Source organism: Canis lupus, chromosome 16, assembly GCF_003254725.2.
Source record: "Canis lupus dingo isolate Sandy chromosome 16, ASM325472v2, whole genome shotgun sequence".
Taxonomy (NCBI): domain Eukaryota; kingdom Metazoa; phylum Chordata; class Mammalia; order Carnivora; family Canidae; genus Canis; species Canis lupus.
This window is the reverse complement of record NC_064258.1, coordinates 24637615-24654042: the sequence shown is the minus strand read 5'-3', so window position 1 is coordinate 24654042 and position 16428 is coordinate 24637615. Positions and strand designations below refer to the sequence as shown.

Genomic DNA, 16428 nt, shown 5'->3' with positions numbered 1-16428 from the left:
GAGCAGAAAAAAGATCTAAGGAATATGAAACTTTGAAATGATATGAATATAAAATTTTTAGTATGAAGTTAATATATAAACATTCAAATATTGTTTTCAATTCTTTGGTGCTTTGAATGAAGTTTATGTTACATCAGGACAGGATTTTCATCACATGGGACCAAAACACAGAAAATTTATTCCTTTTGATGATCCTGTGATCTTCATAAGGCCAGTACATTCTACCTCAGCATAACTAAGATAACCTCCAAAATAACTACCATACTCCCCTCACATTCTGGGTACCTTTTTAAAGCAAAACTCCACAAATCTGAGGATCACAGATGATCATCCCCTGGGTAAGTATGAGAAATTATAACAATCATTCAGTAAATGATGCATCTTCCTCACATGAGCAAGGAAATTCATGAAAGGACTACTGGGGGATTATGTAGATGGTTATCCTCTGCACTTGAAGATGACTCTGCTGGTGACTAATTTCCTATTTGTGTAAGTATGACTGATAAGACCAATTTGTGACAGTTCTTTTCAAATTAAATAGACATAGAGGCTGCTATTCACTTAGTATAAGAAGAATAAGGACAAGGACTCACTGGTGAACTATTCCCAAACTGAAAAACATGTATCTGAAGATATTATGTGACTTTAATGCCCCCTAGTGCATGACACAGATGGATGCAGGAACAGATTTATAGTAAGCACTGAATAGCATTCTATCAGATGGTGCAGACTGTTCCTTAAATTCAACAATTCATAAAGAAACTTACAAAAGTCAATTACAGCAAAAACTCACACCAATGTAAAATAGTCAATATTTCATCTAATAATTTGTTTCTAAAACTTTCCAGTAGATTCTTATAATTATCCATCCCCAGTGAAGTAGTTAATTCAGAAAAGCCTTTCACTAGGATCTGCTTTAGATTCTTTCCTCCTAAGTCCAACCTAAATGGATTGCATATTTTCTCAGATAAATATACTCAGACTGGAGCTAGAGTGTACATGGCTGATAAAGACACGAAAAGTACTTGAACACTTAAAGAGTAATTAGTTGATTGCCACACTGGTGAAAAGCCAACCAATAAAGCATAAAAAGGGGAACCTGGCAATGATGAAATTTCCTCTCCTGTGCTGGACCCATCAACCATTTATATAAGCAGGAAAGAAGACATAGTGAATACAATCACCAATGGGACATTCAGTGGAAGGAAATCAAAATTAAGAAATTCTTTTGCAGTCTATGAGACACTACATTTTTGGCCCTTGTGATCCAAAAAGAGTCCATTCTCATTCTCCTATTTTCCTCAGGACTTTTCTACTTCCTTCACAGGGTTAGGTCTGTAAACTCAAGGCACTAAATAGCAATGAGACTAGTTTAAACTTTAATTACCAAGACAGCTAATCAAAATTTCCTTCCTCTGACTTGAATTACCTGGTACACTACTAAGTTTTCTCTACAGAATTTTTCTACTTTGAAAGTTAGGGAACTTAGCCTGATATACAAGTATGAAATGAATTAAAGAAGGAATGTTACAACTAATACCACAGAAATACAAAAATCACAGGAGACTACTATGAACAATTTATACCCCCAAAAAACTGGGCGGTCTAGAAGAAATGCATAAATTTCTAGAAACATACAACCTACCAAGATTGAATCATGATGAAATAGGAAATATGAACAGACCAATTTCTATAAGGAGACTGAATCAATAATCAAAAACTTCCTGACAAAAAGTTTCACTGGTGAATTCCATGGAACATTCAAAAACACTTAATACCAATCCTTCTCAAACTCTTACAAAAATAGAAGATGGAACTCTTCCAAGCTCATTTTATGAGGCTAGCATTACCTAAGCCAAAGATACCACAAGAAAAGAAAGTTACAGGTCAATATCCCCAATGAACACAGATGAAAAATCCTCAAAAAAATATTAGCAAATCAATTTCAACAATACAATTAATGGGTCATATACCCTGATCAAGTAGGATTTATTCCAGAGATTCAAGGATGGTTCAATATCCAAAAAGTCAGTCAATATACCACAATAACAAAACAAAGGATAAAAATCAGATAACCATTTCAGGAGATGCAGACAAAAATTTGACAAAATTCAACATCTAGGATAAAAACACTCAACAAAGCAGGTATAGAGAGAACATACCTCAACATAAAGGTCATATATGACAAGTCTACAGCTAACATCATACTCAAGAGTGAAAAGCTGAGAGCTTTTCCTCTAAGATCAGGAACAAGACAAGGATACCCACCCTTACTACATTTATTCAACATAGGATTGAAAGTTCTAGCTTAGAGCAATTAGGCAAGGAAAAAATAAAAGGTATCCAAGTTGGAAAAGAACAAGGAAAACTGTCACTATTTGCAGATGATATAATATATAGAGAAAACCCTAAAGATGCTATCAAAAAACTGTTAGAATAAATGAATTCATTAAAGTTGAAGGATACAAAATCAGTACAATAATCTGAATTGTTTTTATACACTAATAATGAAGTACCAGAAAACGTAATTAAGAAAACAATCCCATTTACCATTGTACCAAAAAGAGTAAAATACCTGGGAATAAATTTAACCAAGCAGGTGAAAGACCTGTACATTGAAGACATACCACTGTATATGTATAAATATATGTATGTGTGTGTCCAGACATACATATATGGCATTAATGAAAGAAATTAAAGACACAAATAAATGGACAGATACTCCATGCTTGTGGATTGAAAGAATATTGTCAAAATGTCCACAGTTCCTAAAGCTATCTATAGTTTCAATGCAATCCCCATTAAAACTCTAATGACGTTTTTCATAAAAACGGAAAAAAGAATCCTAAAAAATTTATATGCAACCACAAAAGACCCCAAATAGCCAAAGCAATCTTGACAAAAAGGACAAAGCATTAAAGCTGATTCCAAACTATACTACAAAGCTACAGTAATAAAAACAGTATGGTATTGGCATGAAAACAGAGTTCAATGCAACAGAATGGAGCACCTATAGATAAACTCAGGTCAATTAATTTACAACAAAGGAGCTAAGAATATACAATGGAGAAAAAGAGAGGGTTTTCAATAAAAAGTATTGGGAAAACTGGACAACTCAAATGTCAAAGAATGAAACTACATAACTCTCTTACACCACACACAAAAAGTAACTCAAAATGGGTTAAAGATTTGAATTTCAGACCTGAAACTGTAAGACTCCTAGAAGAAAACATAGATGGTAATCTCAACATAGTTTTTAACAATCATTTTAAAACGCGATACCAAAAATAAAAGCAACAACAAATAAGTGGGACTACATCAAACTCAAAAGCTTTTGCATAGCAAAGGAAACCATCAACAACCTACTGAATGTAAGAAGATATTTACAAGTCATACATCCAATAAGGGGTCAATCCAAAATATACAAAGAACTCATTCAACTCAATAGCAAAAAACAAACAATCCATGGGGCGCTTAGGTGGCTCAGTCAGTTGTGTCTGACTCTTGATTTCTGCTCAGGTCAAGATTTCAGGGTCATGAGATCGAACCCTACATTGGGCTCTGTGCTGGGCATGGAGCCTGCTTAAGATTCTCTCTCTCTCCCTCTGACCCCACCTTCCTGCTCAACTGTACTCTCTCTCCATCTCTCCAAAACAAACAAACAAAAAAACACAAAAACAATCCACTTAAAGATGGGCGGAAGATCTGAACATTTGCTCAATAAAGACACAAAGATGGGCAACAAGTACATGAAAATATGCTCTACATCATTAATTAACAGTAAATATGCGAATCAAAAACACACGGAGATATTACCTCACACCTGTCAGAATGGCTATTGTCAAAAAGACTAGAAATTACAAATGTTGGTAAGAATATGGAGAAAAGGGGACCACTGTGCATTGTTGGTGGGAGTGTATACTCATGCAGCCACTAGGGAGAACAGTATGGAGGCTCCTCAAAAAATTAAACAGAACTGCTACACAATCCAGCAATTCAATTCCATTTCTGTGTATGAATCCAAAGAAAACAAAAATATTCACTCGAAAAAATATACACCCCATGTTCAATGCAGCATTATCTACAATAGTCAAGATATGTAAACAACCTAATGCAACCATAGACTAAAAAAACTGTGGTGTATGTGTATAATATTATTCAGCAAAAAAAAAAAATTTTTTTTAAGATTTTATTTATTTATTCATGAGAGAGAGAGAGAGAGACAAAGACAGAGACAGAGTGAGAAGCAGGCTCCATGCAGGGAACCCAATGTGGGACTTGATCCCGGGACCGCAGGATCACGCCCTGAGCTGAAGCCAGATGCTCAACCGCTGAGCCACCCAGGTATCCCTCAGCCAAAAAAAAATTTAAAAAGAAATTGTGCCATTTCTGACAATATGGATGGACCTCAAAGTTTTTATACTAAATAAAGTCAAAGACAAATACTATATATATCTTCTTTATATGTGGAATCTAAAAATAGATAAGAAAGAAAAGAAAAGAAAAGAAAAGAAAAGAAAAGAAAAGAAAAGAAAAGAAAAAAAGAAAAAAAAGAAAAGAAGATAAAAGAGAAAAAAGAAATAAAAGAAAAGAAGAAAAGAAAGAAAAGAAGAAAAGAAAAGAAAGAAAAGAAAAAAAAGAAAGAAAGAAAAGAAAAGAAAAGAAAAGAAAAGAAAAGAAAAGAAAAGAAAAGAAAAGAAAAGAAAAGAAAAGAAAACTCATAGATACAGAGTGGTTTGCCAGAAGGGGGAGAAATAGAGGGTAAGAGAAAAGGGTGAATTATTTTCAATAAATGAAAGAAACATTTCAATAAATGTTTCAATAAATCACATTTTAAATAAATAAATGAAAACTAGGAAGCTTAGCCTGATACATAAGTAAATGGTCTGAAGCTGTAGTTCTTTGTCTCTTTTAAAGTATAATCCATGAAATATTACAACTAAATTTGCCAAGATTTGAAGTAGAAAAATCAGTGATCTTACACCTGCATATATTTTGGTCTTTTCTCTATGCTTAGATCAACAGCATTTTATCCACCCATACTCTTCCGATTTCCTTCTGTAACTAAAGTAAGCACCATGATGCTCATCACATGATTTGTTTTGTAATTTATGAAATGTAAAGATATCCTTGATTTAAAGTCATACCTTAAATTTCTATAGAAGATTCTTTGTGGTTCTACCAAAAAAAAGGCACCATCTTTTGCCTACAAGTTCCTATTTGCCCATTTTTATAACTTCATGTTCAGCGTCTCAATTCCTGCTATAATTATCATCTTACTTTTTTTTTCCACCTTACTTTCATCTAATATGTATCTTTAATATGTTCTTTTGTCCATAACCAATGTTTAGTAATCAAATGTAAATCTATTCCAGATAACTACTGTTATTCCAAATAATACACTTTGGGAATACATTTGCTTCTTAAGTGAACTTTTACCTGTGGGCCAATCTGAAGTGCTCGATTTTCTGTTGCCCTTTTTCCTGATTCTATATTGCTCAGAATAGTCTACCACTTCCCCTCGAGGTTTCCGCCCATCGGGGGAAGGGGTGAAGAATTTGGTAAGGCCATCAATGAGCCCTTTGGTTTTCTTGTTAAACTTCAAGGGGACACTGCTATCTCTGCAGAAGTCCAAGCCATCTATTCTTTCTAAATATCCTTCTTCTGATGATGATGCTGATTGGCTGGAAAGAGTGATTTTACGTTTCCGACCCCGTCCAGGACCAGTTCGAACTTTGCTGAAGGGACCTTTTGATCTTTAAAAAAAAAAAAAAATCAAACAGGGAAAAGGGTAACTATTAAAAAATAAATCTTTATAAGGTTTCTATTTAATATAGAACATGTCATTAGTAAATAACCTATGGTTTTATTTAAAAACTATATTAAGAATATTCCATAAGCCATAAATATTATAGAAATGAGAAGTAATATTGTTATTAGAAATAATATTTCTGGAAAGTCGTATTTTATAGCAAAAAGAATCATAGGTCGGGAATCAGAAGGTATTTTTAACTCAGAATTCTGCCACTTTATAGCTATATATTTTAGAGAAATTACATTCCGTCTATACAACAGTGTCTTCATCTATAAAATGAGAGTTGGACCAGAGGACAATTAAGACTCTTCCAGGTATAAAGTCCTATGATCTCTGCACCAACACAGAGTTACCCTTTTTCCTCTAAACACAAGGATGGGTTACTCTGAAAGTCAAGAATTAAAAGATCATCTTACAGGAAAATTAAAGCTTAAGATTTAAAATATGAACTACAATACTGATGCTGTGTATTTCAAGCTGCTAATACCCATTCCTTTCAGTTATTGTCTTCAAGACAATCTTAAAGTATAAAAAAGGTGGGTAAATTTTTAAGAATAGAGGTTTACTGGCTTAAACATATCTTACATATCATCAAAATCAAAAGGGAATTACTATAGACACTTAAAAAACAAAAAGAATTAGATACTGAATCTTGCCCCACATCCTCCACACATAGCCCAGTTTCCTAGTCCACAAGAGACTATTATATCCCTGATTTCTGCTAATAGATGAAAAATACATTATATTATTTTGTATCAGGATACAAAAATGGGACTTGGGTATGACATCAATAGCAAAAGTTTTCCAGTAGTTTATACATCTAATATAAATAAACTACTGAGACCACATCAGGTGAGGAATCTGCGAAATACTATAATAACGTTTTTCTTTCTTGTTTACATAAGAGGAACAATATTAGGCAGTGGTTAAGAGTCCAAAACAGGTGCCAAACTACTTGTGGATTTTAATCCCAGTTCAACACTTACTATAAACTGTGCAAGTTAATCTTTCTGTGTTGTAGTTTCCTCCTTTGAAAAATAAGAGTAACAACAATACTGCTTCATTTGGTTTTTGGGAAAATTAAATGATTAAAACACTGTAAAACACTTAGAACTTTATTCTAACTTGGCACTTTATTAAGAGCTCAGTAAACATAGCCATTATTATTACATAAAAGTGCCAATTTTAACAACTGGAATTTTTTTCATAAAGCAAATAAGTATATCCTACACTAGAGAGAAGACCCTATCCTTTTCTCCCCTCACCTTGCCACAAGTACAACTTACACCGTGTTTTGTTTCTTTAACCTGTTTTTCGGACGTCCTATTGGGTTAGCATAGCGCCGTTTTATCTGTGCTGCCTTCTTCTGTAGAAGTTTTCGTCCTTTTTTCCTAGGTCGACATATTTGACATATCCACATGCCTATAAAAAGACAAAATTCTACATTAGGCACAACAGACACAGATACATGGAAAAAGTTCAGATACTCTAGGAATTCTTAACCTCTTGTAGGTCAAAGTCTCCCATTTAAAAATCTGATGAAAGCCCCTTAGAAAAATAAACATGAAAACATATACACACAAAATTCTACAAACAACTGGAAAAGACGCACAAATATCCTGAAACCCACATATGGTTGAAGTCCTCTGATCCTTGGTTAAAAACCCCTGCTCTACCCCTGGCACCCAGATAGAGGTTTCTAATTACCATTCTACAAGAAAAGAAGCCAGATTTCCATAGAATAATAACTGATTCCAGGACTGAAGCAAGGAAAATACTTGATAACCTGGAGCATCTTATAGTGCTCAAAAGATGAGAAAGGCATGTCAAAAGGACCTAGAAGCTAACTTGAAAGAGCTCCCAATCCCCAAATCAGGGTCATTCTGAGCAAAAAAATAATCACATCAGTGGATTACAACTCACTAAATAAAATAAACATACATGAGTCCATTACTAATATAAATAATTGAACAAATAAATGTGAAAAGGGATAGCTCTTCCTTACAGAATTCCAATTAATAAACGTAGAAGTGATGATGGAAGCAAAAAAACCGTCACTATGTAAACACCAAAGTAAAATTGGTGCAAGCAAGAATCACTGATGGATACTAAAGTTAGTACAAAGAGGAAAAAGTAACTTTAAGGTCAAGTTTCTACTGTAATCAAGTGATCACAGTTAACATTACCAGTAACAAGACATATTAGCATTATACAATTGCATTTACAATGCACTAAAGAAGGGTACAATTTCACTTCTGTGGTATTCTTGCCACTTTATAATCTTAATTTCATCATGATAAAGAAAAAGACAAAACCAAATCCAAGGACTTTTTACAAAATAGCTGACCAGTTTCTTCAAAACTGTCAAGGTCAGGAAAGACAGTCTAAGGAATTAACACAGACTGGAAGAGACTAGGGAAATATGATAAATGCAACGTGAATCCAGCGCTGGATTCTGGACCACAAATTCAAATAAGATCTACAGATTAGTTAACTGTATCATATCAGTGTTAATTTCCTGATTTCAGTAATTGTACAATGGTTTTACTTTTTTTAAGATTTTATTTATTTGACTGAGAGAAAGCATGCACAAGCAGGGGGAGCAGCAGGTAGAGAGAGAGGGAGAAGCAGATTCCCTGCTGAGCAGGGAGCCTGACACAGGGCTCAATCCCAAGACCTTGGGATCATGACCTGAGCCGAAGGCGGACACTTAACCAACTGAGCCACCCAGGCACCCTGTACAATGATTTTATAAGATGTTAACATTAGAAGAAAACAGGTAATGGGTGCAATAAGAAGTCTCTATACTATTTTTGCCACTTTCCTGTAAATCCACATTTAACTCAAAATTATTTCTGTTTTAAGCTGCAACAAAACTTCTTTTGTAGGCACTAAATACCCAGGAATGTAGTCCTAAGAAAATCTTTCTTCTCTTGAATGATTCTCAAAAAGCCTTTTGTAACTCCTGAGACTTCAAATGGAAGAGGTAGGAAAGGGGGTATTTATTCTTCTAATACATACAAATCGAAGACTTTTCAAAAGGTAACAACCAACAGAATGACATAAGACAGACTCAAATAAGATTCTAAGTGGAATACTTTGACTGTACCTAAGGCTGAGTCCCTTTCCATCCATAGGAAAAGTTTTTCCAAGAAGAAATTACCAAATATCCTCTACGCATTTTACTTAGGAAATCTATTAAGTCACAAAATCAGAATTAAAAATGGAATTTGTGATAAGACAAAGCAGGAGAGGCTAACTGAATTTTTTTTTTTAAAGAAACTATAATCATATAAGATGGAAGTTCAACCGGTGGTTATATTCCAACCAAATACCTTTCAAAGAAAAGGAATCAAAAGAATAGAATACCATGAAGCTGGAGTCTTATGAGTTAGGGCACAAAAACAATTTGTTTGGAAATTACTTTACTAAAACATTTTTTTTTAGTTTTGAATAAACTAATAGCTCTAGGCCTTTCAAAAGTGATGAACAGTGAAATAATTAATACTGATATAATCAACATGACCTAATACAATTGCATTTCTTCCTTTACAGAAAAGAGATATTTTAAAATATTACATAAGGTGAGTATTTTATCCTCTAGCTATAGAACTGGCAAATATTCATTCATAAAGGAACTACTTCACTGTACATGGATACTTAAATTGAAAATAGAGGAAAACAATAAGCCCATATACATAAGAATATTAGGCTTCCTAACCCCCACCTTTAAAGTGACAGCTCTCTTCCTACTTACACAGAAAGATGAAAATTATTCTTTCATTTTAACAAAGTAGATAAAAAGTGCTTTCACTAATATGCCCTTTATATTGCCAGTCTGATTTCAGAAAGTATTTTTCACCTTTTGGCATCCGGGTGAGTGGTGGGTCACAACACTCCATGTGAAAACCTCGGTCACAGGAATCACAAAAGAGCATGTTATCCTAAAAAAAGAAAGGACAGTTCTGCTTAACCTTATGAAACAAAAACATGTCAGGATCACAACTTCATAAAACCTAAGAAGTTTCAATGATCTCATAAAGGAAATGAGCTGCCATAATAGTCAAAGTTTCCTTAATTTATTGAAAAAAAAAAGTTTCCTTAATTTGTATTAACTGAGTAAATGGACAGTCTGAGTTAGCAAAAAGTTTTGCTTCAACCAATCTTTAATAAAGAACTAGTTTCATAACTTTCAAGTTTACCCAGTAACCAGACATAAGCTAACTTTAGTTTTTCTAATGGAAAGGAGAAAAGGATGATTTGTGGTTAATATACTAACTGACCATTCCTAAGTGAATGCCTCCACACTACTCAAATTTCAGGAGTATTTCTTTAAAGTGGCTTAGTCTCTCTGCAAACATAAAATTAAGGTGCTTTAGAAACTACCTAGAAAATCTAAGTCTCAAAGAGTAAGAATTCTAAACTAAGGATGTATAAATTTTTTTTAAGATTTATTTATTTATTCATGAGAGACACAGACTGAGAGAGAGAGGTAGAGATGGAGGCAGAGGGAGAAGCAGACTCCTTGCAAGGAGCCCGATGTGGGACTCAATCTCAGGATCACGAGAGCTGAAGGCAGGCGCCCAACTGCTGAGCCACCCAGGCGTCCCAGGATGTGTAATTTAAAGAGACTCTTGTTTCAATTCTGCTGGATGAAGTAACTGAAAGGAAAATACCAATTGCACATTCTACATCTATAACAAATATTAACATTGTAAGGCAGAGATACTCACTGCATTTTTGCCTTGATCTCGACAAGAGCTGCACGTTTTACACTCAATGCACTGCCACCGTAAGGCCTTCACTCTAACCGTTAGTTCAGGGGAAAACTTTAAACAGGATGGATGACCTAGTAAGAGGGGAAAATTCTCAAATGAAACAATCAAGAATCATTTTTTAATTATATTGAAGGAATGATGTAGAAAAAGGCAATTACCTTAAATCAAAATATATCAAAGAAAAGATGCTCTTGGAAGCTTGCCAGAAGTGTCTCATCAGGACTTGGAATTCCAATTCAGTTTTACTGATGCTAAACAGTACCTTAGTACACCATGCACCCCCCGATGTGATTATAAAAAAACCTGACAAACTCTTAACCTTTATTAAGCCTGCATTAAAGATAATGTATGTATACATGCTTTATGTACATGTTATGTACATAACATGCCTAGGCCATTTCTGGAAGGATACACAAAAACTGTTTCCAAATGTAATATCCTAAGATATGAAGCTGTAAACATTTTGAAGAAGGATTTTACCTTTTACTTTAACACCCTTCTGTGGTCTCAATTTTTTAAACAATAACATGTTACTTTTATAACTAAAAATATATTTTTATTAAACCCATCATTTAAAGTTACTTTAGCTAAAAACTAAAACCCAAGCAATATCTCCATTGTGATCAGAATTAACAGTAACAGAAAAAAAAAAAGTTTCCTCTTCTAAGAGTTAGTATCCATTTGAGTCTCAAAATTTTAGGAAACCAAATCTGCCCTTACTCTGGAAAGATTTGCCCCATTCCCCTAAAAGTTGTTTATTTTCCTTTGGTGAGAGAAAAGGCTGACTAAATTATTTTCTCTCCTCTCCTTTCTATTCCTAAATAAACTTCTTTTATGAGATGGTATGAAGTTTATTATTAAAACATCACTAATATTAAAGGAAAATGGGAGAGAAAATGTAAAAATCTCATTCATAATCTCATCTTCCTAGATTAGCCATTCCCTCTTCTACTTTTCCTTTTTAGACTTGCTAAAAGCCCTTGCACAGTTTTAATTACAGGGTATATACAGTTTTATTTTGCTTTTCTTCATTCTTTTAGTCAAGTAAACGTTATTTTATATTCTTTAAACTGAATTATTCCACTCAATACCCTATAACCTACCTGGCCATTTCCCTATTGTTAACTATTTAAACTATTACCTGTAATTCACTACAATGAATTACTTTATGTTTACAGATTCTTTCCTTCTTCTAGATTAATTCCTTAAAATAAATTCCTGAAAGTGGGATTGGTAAGTGAAGTGAAAGAAACATTTCTATAGCTTAAGACGTAGATATGCACTGCAAAAACATGTTTCTGAACCCTCTGATATAATATCTAGTGCTACGACATGTACAAATATTTTACTATTTCATCAGCTCTACATTTGGGCTCTTATCTTTCAAATTTTATTATTATAAAAGTTATAAAATGACACTTCACTGCTATGCTGGTGTGCATGCTTATCATTACTTAGGTTAAATGTTTTCCTAATATGTTCAACAATTAACTTTCTCTCATATAAACTACCTCTTCATAGGCTCTGACCTTTGGAGTTTATGCTCAAAATGTAAATATGCTCTTCACACTTTATAGCTTTTGGCCCTTTACCATATTTAATGCAATTATTTTACCCAAATAATTATTTTAAAATTTTGGGTATTTTAGTTCTTAGTTTGGAAATTATCAGCTGTCATACATATGACTATGTCCACAGTTCTCTTCCTTGACGACTGTAATAGCCAGGCTCCAAGCTGCCCTCCAAATATTCTTGCCTTTTGGCAAGAATACCAAATGACACACTGTGTAGTTCCCTCCCACAATGAATAGGGGATTCAGCCAATTTGTGTGCTGAAACGACAGGCTAGGCCAGGTAATAAAAGATATTGCAGATTCCATCTTGCTCTCTCAAATACCTGCTTAGGAGAATTCAGCAGCCATTGTGGGTACACATGCAGCCTGAAGAAGTTGTTCAAATGGCAAAGAACTGAGGCTCTCTGTGAACAGGCAGCATTAACTTGCCAGCCCAGTAAGTCAGTCATCGTGGAATGGGAGCCCACAGATAACTGAGTACCAGTTAAAATCTTGATTGCATCCACATGAAAGATCCCAAGTCAAAACCACCCAGGCAAGCCATTCCCAAATTCCTGACCAACAGGAACATGAATTTTAAAATGCTGTTGCTTTTAGTTGCTACATTTGGAGCAGTTTATATCTAAGGCAATAGATAACCAATAGTTGTTTATTTTAATAGTTCTTTATAAGTTCCTTCTATTGTTTTCAAATTGCAAAGAACTCAGAGACCACCTCAAATATAATGTGCCTTAGAAGGCAGGGCTATAACACAACTCCCCCACCCACCCCCATTTTATTCCTACCTCACCTGAGCAGATCCATTTTAGATTCCCATATGATTTCTTAAGGATTCTACTATAAAAATAGTTTGGAAATCACTGCACTGTGGGATATGTCACTATATTTTTACCTAATATTTTGTGATTTTATGGTTTATATTTAACTGTAAAAATCCATCCAGAGTTCATTTTGGTTTGTGATATTACGCTGGATATGGTCACCTACCACTCAAGATCTCTTCCTGCCTTCTTCTGAAGCCTTCTCTTTTATTTAATTACATTAAATAAAAAACAAAAAGCTAAAAACTGTACTTCTTAGACTCCTTTGCAGCTAGGGTCTAGGTATGAATTAAGTTCTACTAACTGGATGTGTTTGAGTGATTTTTTGAAAGAGAAAAATGAAACAAAGACCACTCTTCTCCTGGTACTGACTGTTTTATAATGATAACGTCATAGGAATGCCAGTACCCATCCACTCTTCACCTTAATGGCTATCCAGAGGTAATTATGGTGATGGCCAAATTCAGCCTTTCAATATCCAGCTACAATCCTGCAGCAGCCTCCTGCTTCCACTTCTTCCAAATGGAGGCAGATATAAGTGACTCCCTTGTTGAATCAGTTCTGTAGTATTCCAGAATCGGTCCTTAAAGCCCAGCGTAGAGCTTTCCTCTTCAGCCCTTCTAATAATTTCACAAACATCTGGTCCTGGTATTAAATTTCTTTCCTCTTGAAGTATCTAGAGTGGTTTCTGGTTTCTCGACTAAATCATGATTGCTACAAATATAAAATACTGAAAATTAAGCCAATGATCAAAGATAATGTATAATGTTGATTTACTAAGGCTATCCTACAAAAACTTGTAAGTTCTGAAAATGTAAACCAAGAATATCTCTGGAATTGACAAACTAGGAGAGTCTTTGCAAAATCATTTTTAGAGCCCACGATTTCATACAGCTCACTAAATTGCAGTGTCAACATTCCATTTCCCAATGTGACATGTGTAAGTTTCTATCAAGAAAAACAAATCTGTTATCATCCTGGTTCTATTCATAAAGCCTGATGCATAAATTAAGAAAGATAAGTAGTGATTATTAAAGAAACTAGCAATAATTTCAAACTGATTGCTGTGATTTGAACAGATGTTTGATAGTCAAGTATAAAGACCAACAGGAAAAAATAAGTCTATGAAAAGATTTTTATAAAAAACAAAACTAAGACCTGGTTTAAATGAACTAAATAAAACATTTCAACTATACATTTAAATAAATCCCTCCCTAATCTAGAAGTTCATCTCAATTACCTTAAACCAGAATCAAATTAAAGTCTTAGTTTTATAAGGATCAAGAATACCACCTCAGTTAAATACACCTCCCTCTTGCCTGACAGCACACGTCAGAAGGAATCCAAGGGATTACATACCACTGTTGCCACAGTCAGCACAGGAGATGAGTTCCTCTGGCTTCTTTTCTCGATTTTGTTCCTTTGTACCAAGACAGAAACTACAGATGGGGATTGGTTCAGCAACGGGCTATAAAGAAAAAAAATTCACTCAGGTACAAGTACTTTTTTTAGTATGAATACAAAGACATTAAAATTACAGTCTTAAATTCCTATGAGAGTTCTATGTAACTTTAAGACAACTGTATCACTCTCCTAAATCCCCAACTAAGTAAGGGAGTTTTTACAAAACCTGCTCTGGCTGGACCGTTATAACTAGTCCTTAGAGTGACAGCTTTGGTCCAAAAAAGATCACAACCACACTGGTCACTTGAAACTAAATGACACAGTATGGATTAAACAAAGCAAATCCTTCACCTAAGATTTTTAAAATTTCAACTGAATAAGAAATAAAAAAAAAAAAGTTGAAAGAAATTTCAACTGAATAAGAAATCACAGTATCAACCCTTAAAAGGTATGTCATGTAGGAGAAGTGATAAAATGTGCAGAAGTAAGCACCACATTAAGACAGCAGACATTAAGTGCTAGAAGAGACAAACAGTAAGTGCTCTGTACAAATGAGAAAGATAAATTTCAGTTGTGGTTTGGAGAAAAAAGGTTGAAAGAGGAAGATAACATGTAGTAAGTATTAGTACCATGTGCTATGAGATCCTAAGAAGTTTGTCCAAGGACAATTGATAATAATTGTTAAAACCGAGTTTAAAACTAGGTTTCTATGTTCCTATACAGCACTGCCCCTGCCCTCCAGCCCACAGGATGCAGAGAAAGACAGTATAAGTAGTATAAACAAGATGAACTTAGGTGTGCAGTCTGCTAAAGCCAGTGCTTAAAGAATATGGTTTCTGTGATAAGTGTAGGGGCCTGGGTACAACAGTTTGTGAAGATTGCCACTGAATGTTTTATAAAGACGTTGGACTTTATTCTGCAAGAAGAGAAGAGTAACAGAAGGCTATTGAACCAACCTGTATTTGAGGGGGAAAAAATCCAGTAGCAATATCAAAGACAAATGGGGGAAAACCCAAAGATAGGTAGAACATTTAAACAATGACCACAATAGTCTGTTGAAGACAAGATGAACCCGAAAAGAAATTTTTTTTTAGAAAAGGGAACAGAAAAAAAAGCTATGGGATTAGGAAATCAACTAGTTATGGAAGTTGATAGAAAGAAATGAGTTAAATATGACTGACCTAATGAAAAGATGGTGTGAAACATTAAGTCATTTTAAAAGAAGAAGATCAGGAGAAAAACAGGTGCTGAGTTTGATGTTAGATGTAGTTAGTTGGAGGCACTCCCTGTCATATCTTAACCATTTATACGGGACAGAGATATAAAGCCCTCAAGATTCTTTTAGTCTACTGGAGACAACAGAGAAAGTGTCTGTCAGTACTAGAGGAAGGGAATCAAGTAGGAGAAAGGAACGTCAGGGGAAGGAAGGCTTCCCAGACTCTAGTTCTTCTGGAGATATTTGACAGCGAAGCCCCCTTAAAGGGGTATTCAAAGAAAATAAAGAATCAGGCTTGGGAGGAGGGGGATGAGCTTAGCTTGGGACTTACTGAGCTTAAAATGCCTATGGAGCATCTATATAGCAATGCCCATGGACTTTACGAAACAGGGATCTGGAGTTCAAGAGAAAGGTTGGCCTGGAAATTAAAATCTAGAAATCAAATACCTTCAAAATGGCATTAGGATTCTCAAAGTTGATGAGTTCTCCCATGGAGAACAGTCAGAAAGAAGAGACCTAAGGTCAGAACACCAATATTAAAGTGGCTGTTAGAGGAAACAACCTGGAAAGGAAATGGAGTACTGAGAGAGTTGGATGGTACGTCAATAATGTTCAACACAAGCAAGTTAACAGTATTGCTCATCCAAGAGATAAAATGAGAGATGAACAGCTAGAAGTTGTCTTAATAATTGTGGCTGTGGTAAAGATTGCCACATCCTTTCCCAATTAAAACTTAAATAAATATTTGGAGGAAAAAAAGGAGTATGATAAAGAAGAGAGAGTAAAGTCAGGAAAGACTTCCCTGAGGAGTAGAAACTGG

At 34.5% G+C, this 16428-nt stretch overlaps 1 protein-coding gene across 7 annotated transcripts in view; it reads right to left on the bottom strand.

Moving 5' to 3' along the window:
• KAT6A (lysine acetyltransferase 6A) overlaps window positions 1-16428 on the bottom strand; it is a 114119-nt gene that overhangs the window by 39974 nt on the left and 57717 nt on the right. For 5 of the 7 annotated variants that reach the window (XM_025440798.3, XM_025440730.3, XM_049095069.1 and 2 more), the window contains 5 exons: window positions 14348-14456; window positions 10549-10664; window positions 9678-9759; window positions 7102-7237; window positions 5440-5756 (listed from right to left, as the gene is read on the bottom strand). In XM_025440798.3, the coding sequence (XP_025296583.3) occupies window positions 5440-5756; window positions 7102-7237; window positions 9678-9759; window positions 10549-10664; window positions 14348-14456 (760 nt within the window). The remainder of the gene's footprint in view (window positions 1-5439; window positions 5757-7101; window positions 7238-9677; window positions 9760-10548; window positions 10665-14347; window positions 14457-16428) is intronic. The other 2 variants (XM_035699892.2, XM_049095070.1) reach the window with 1 other exon arrangement.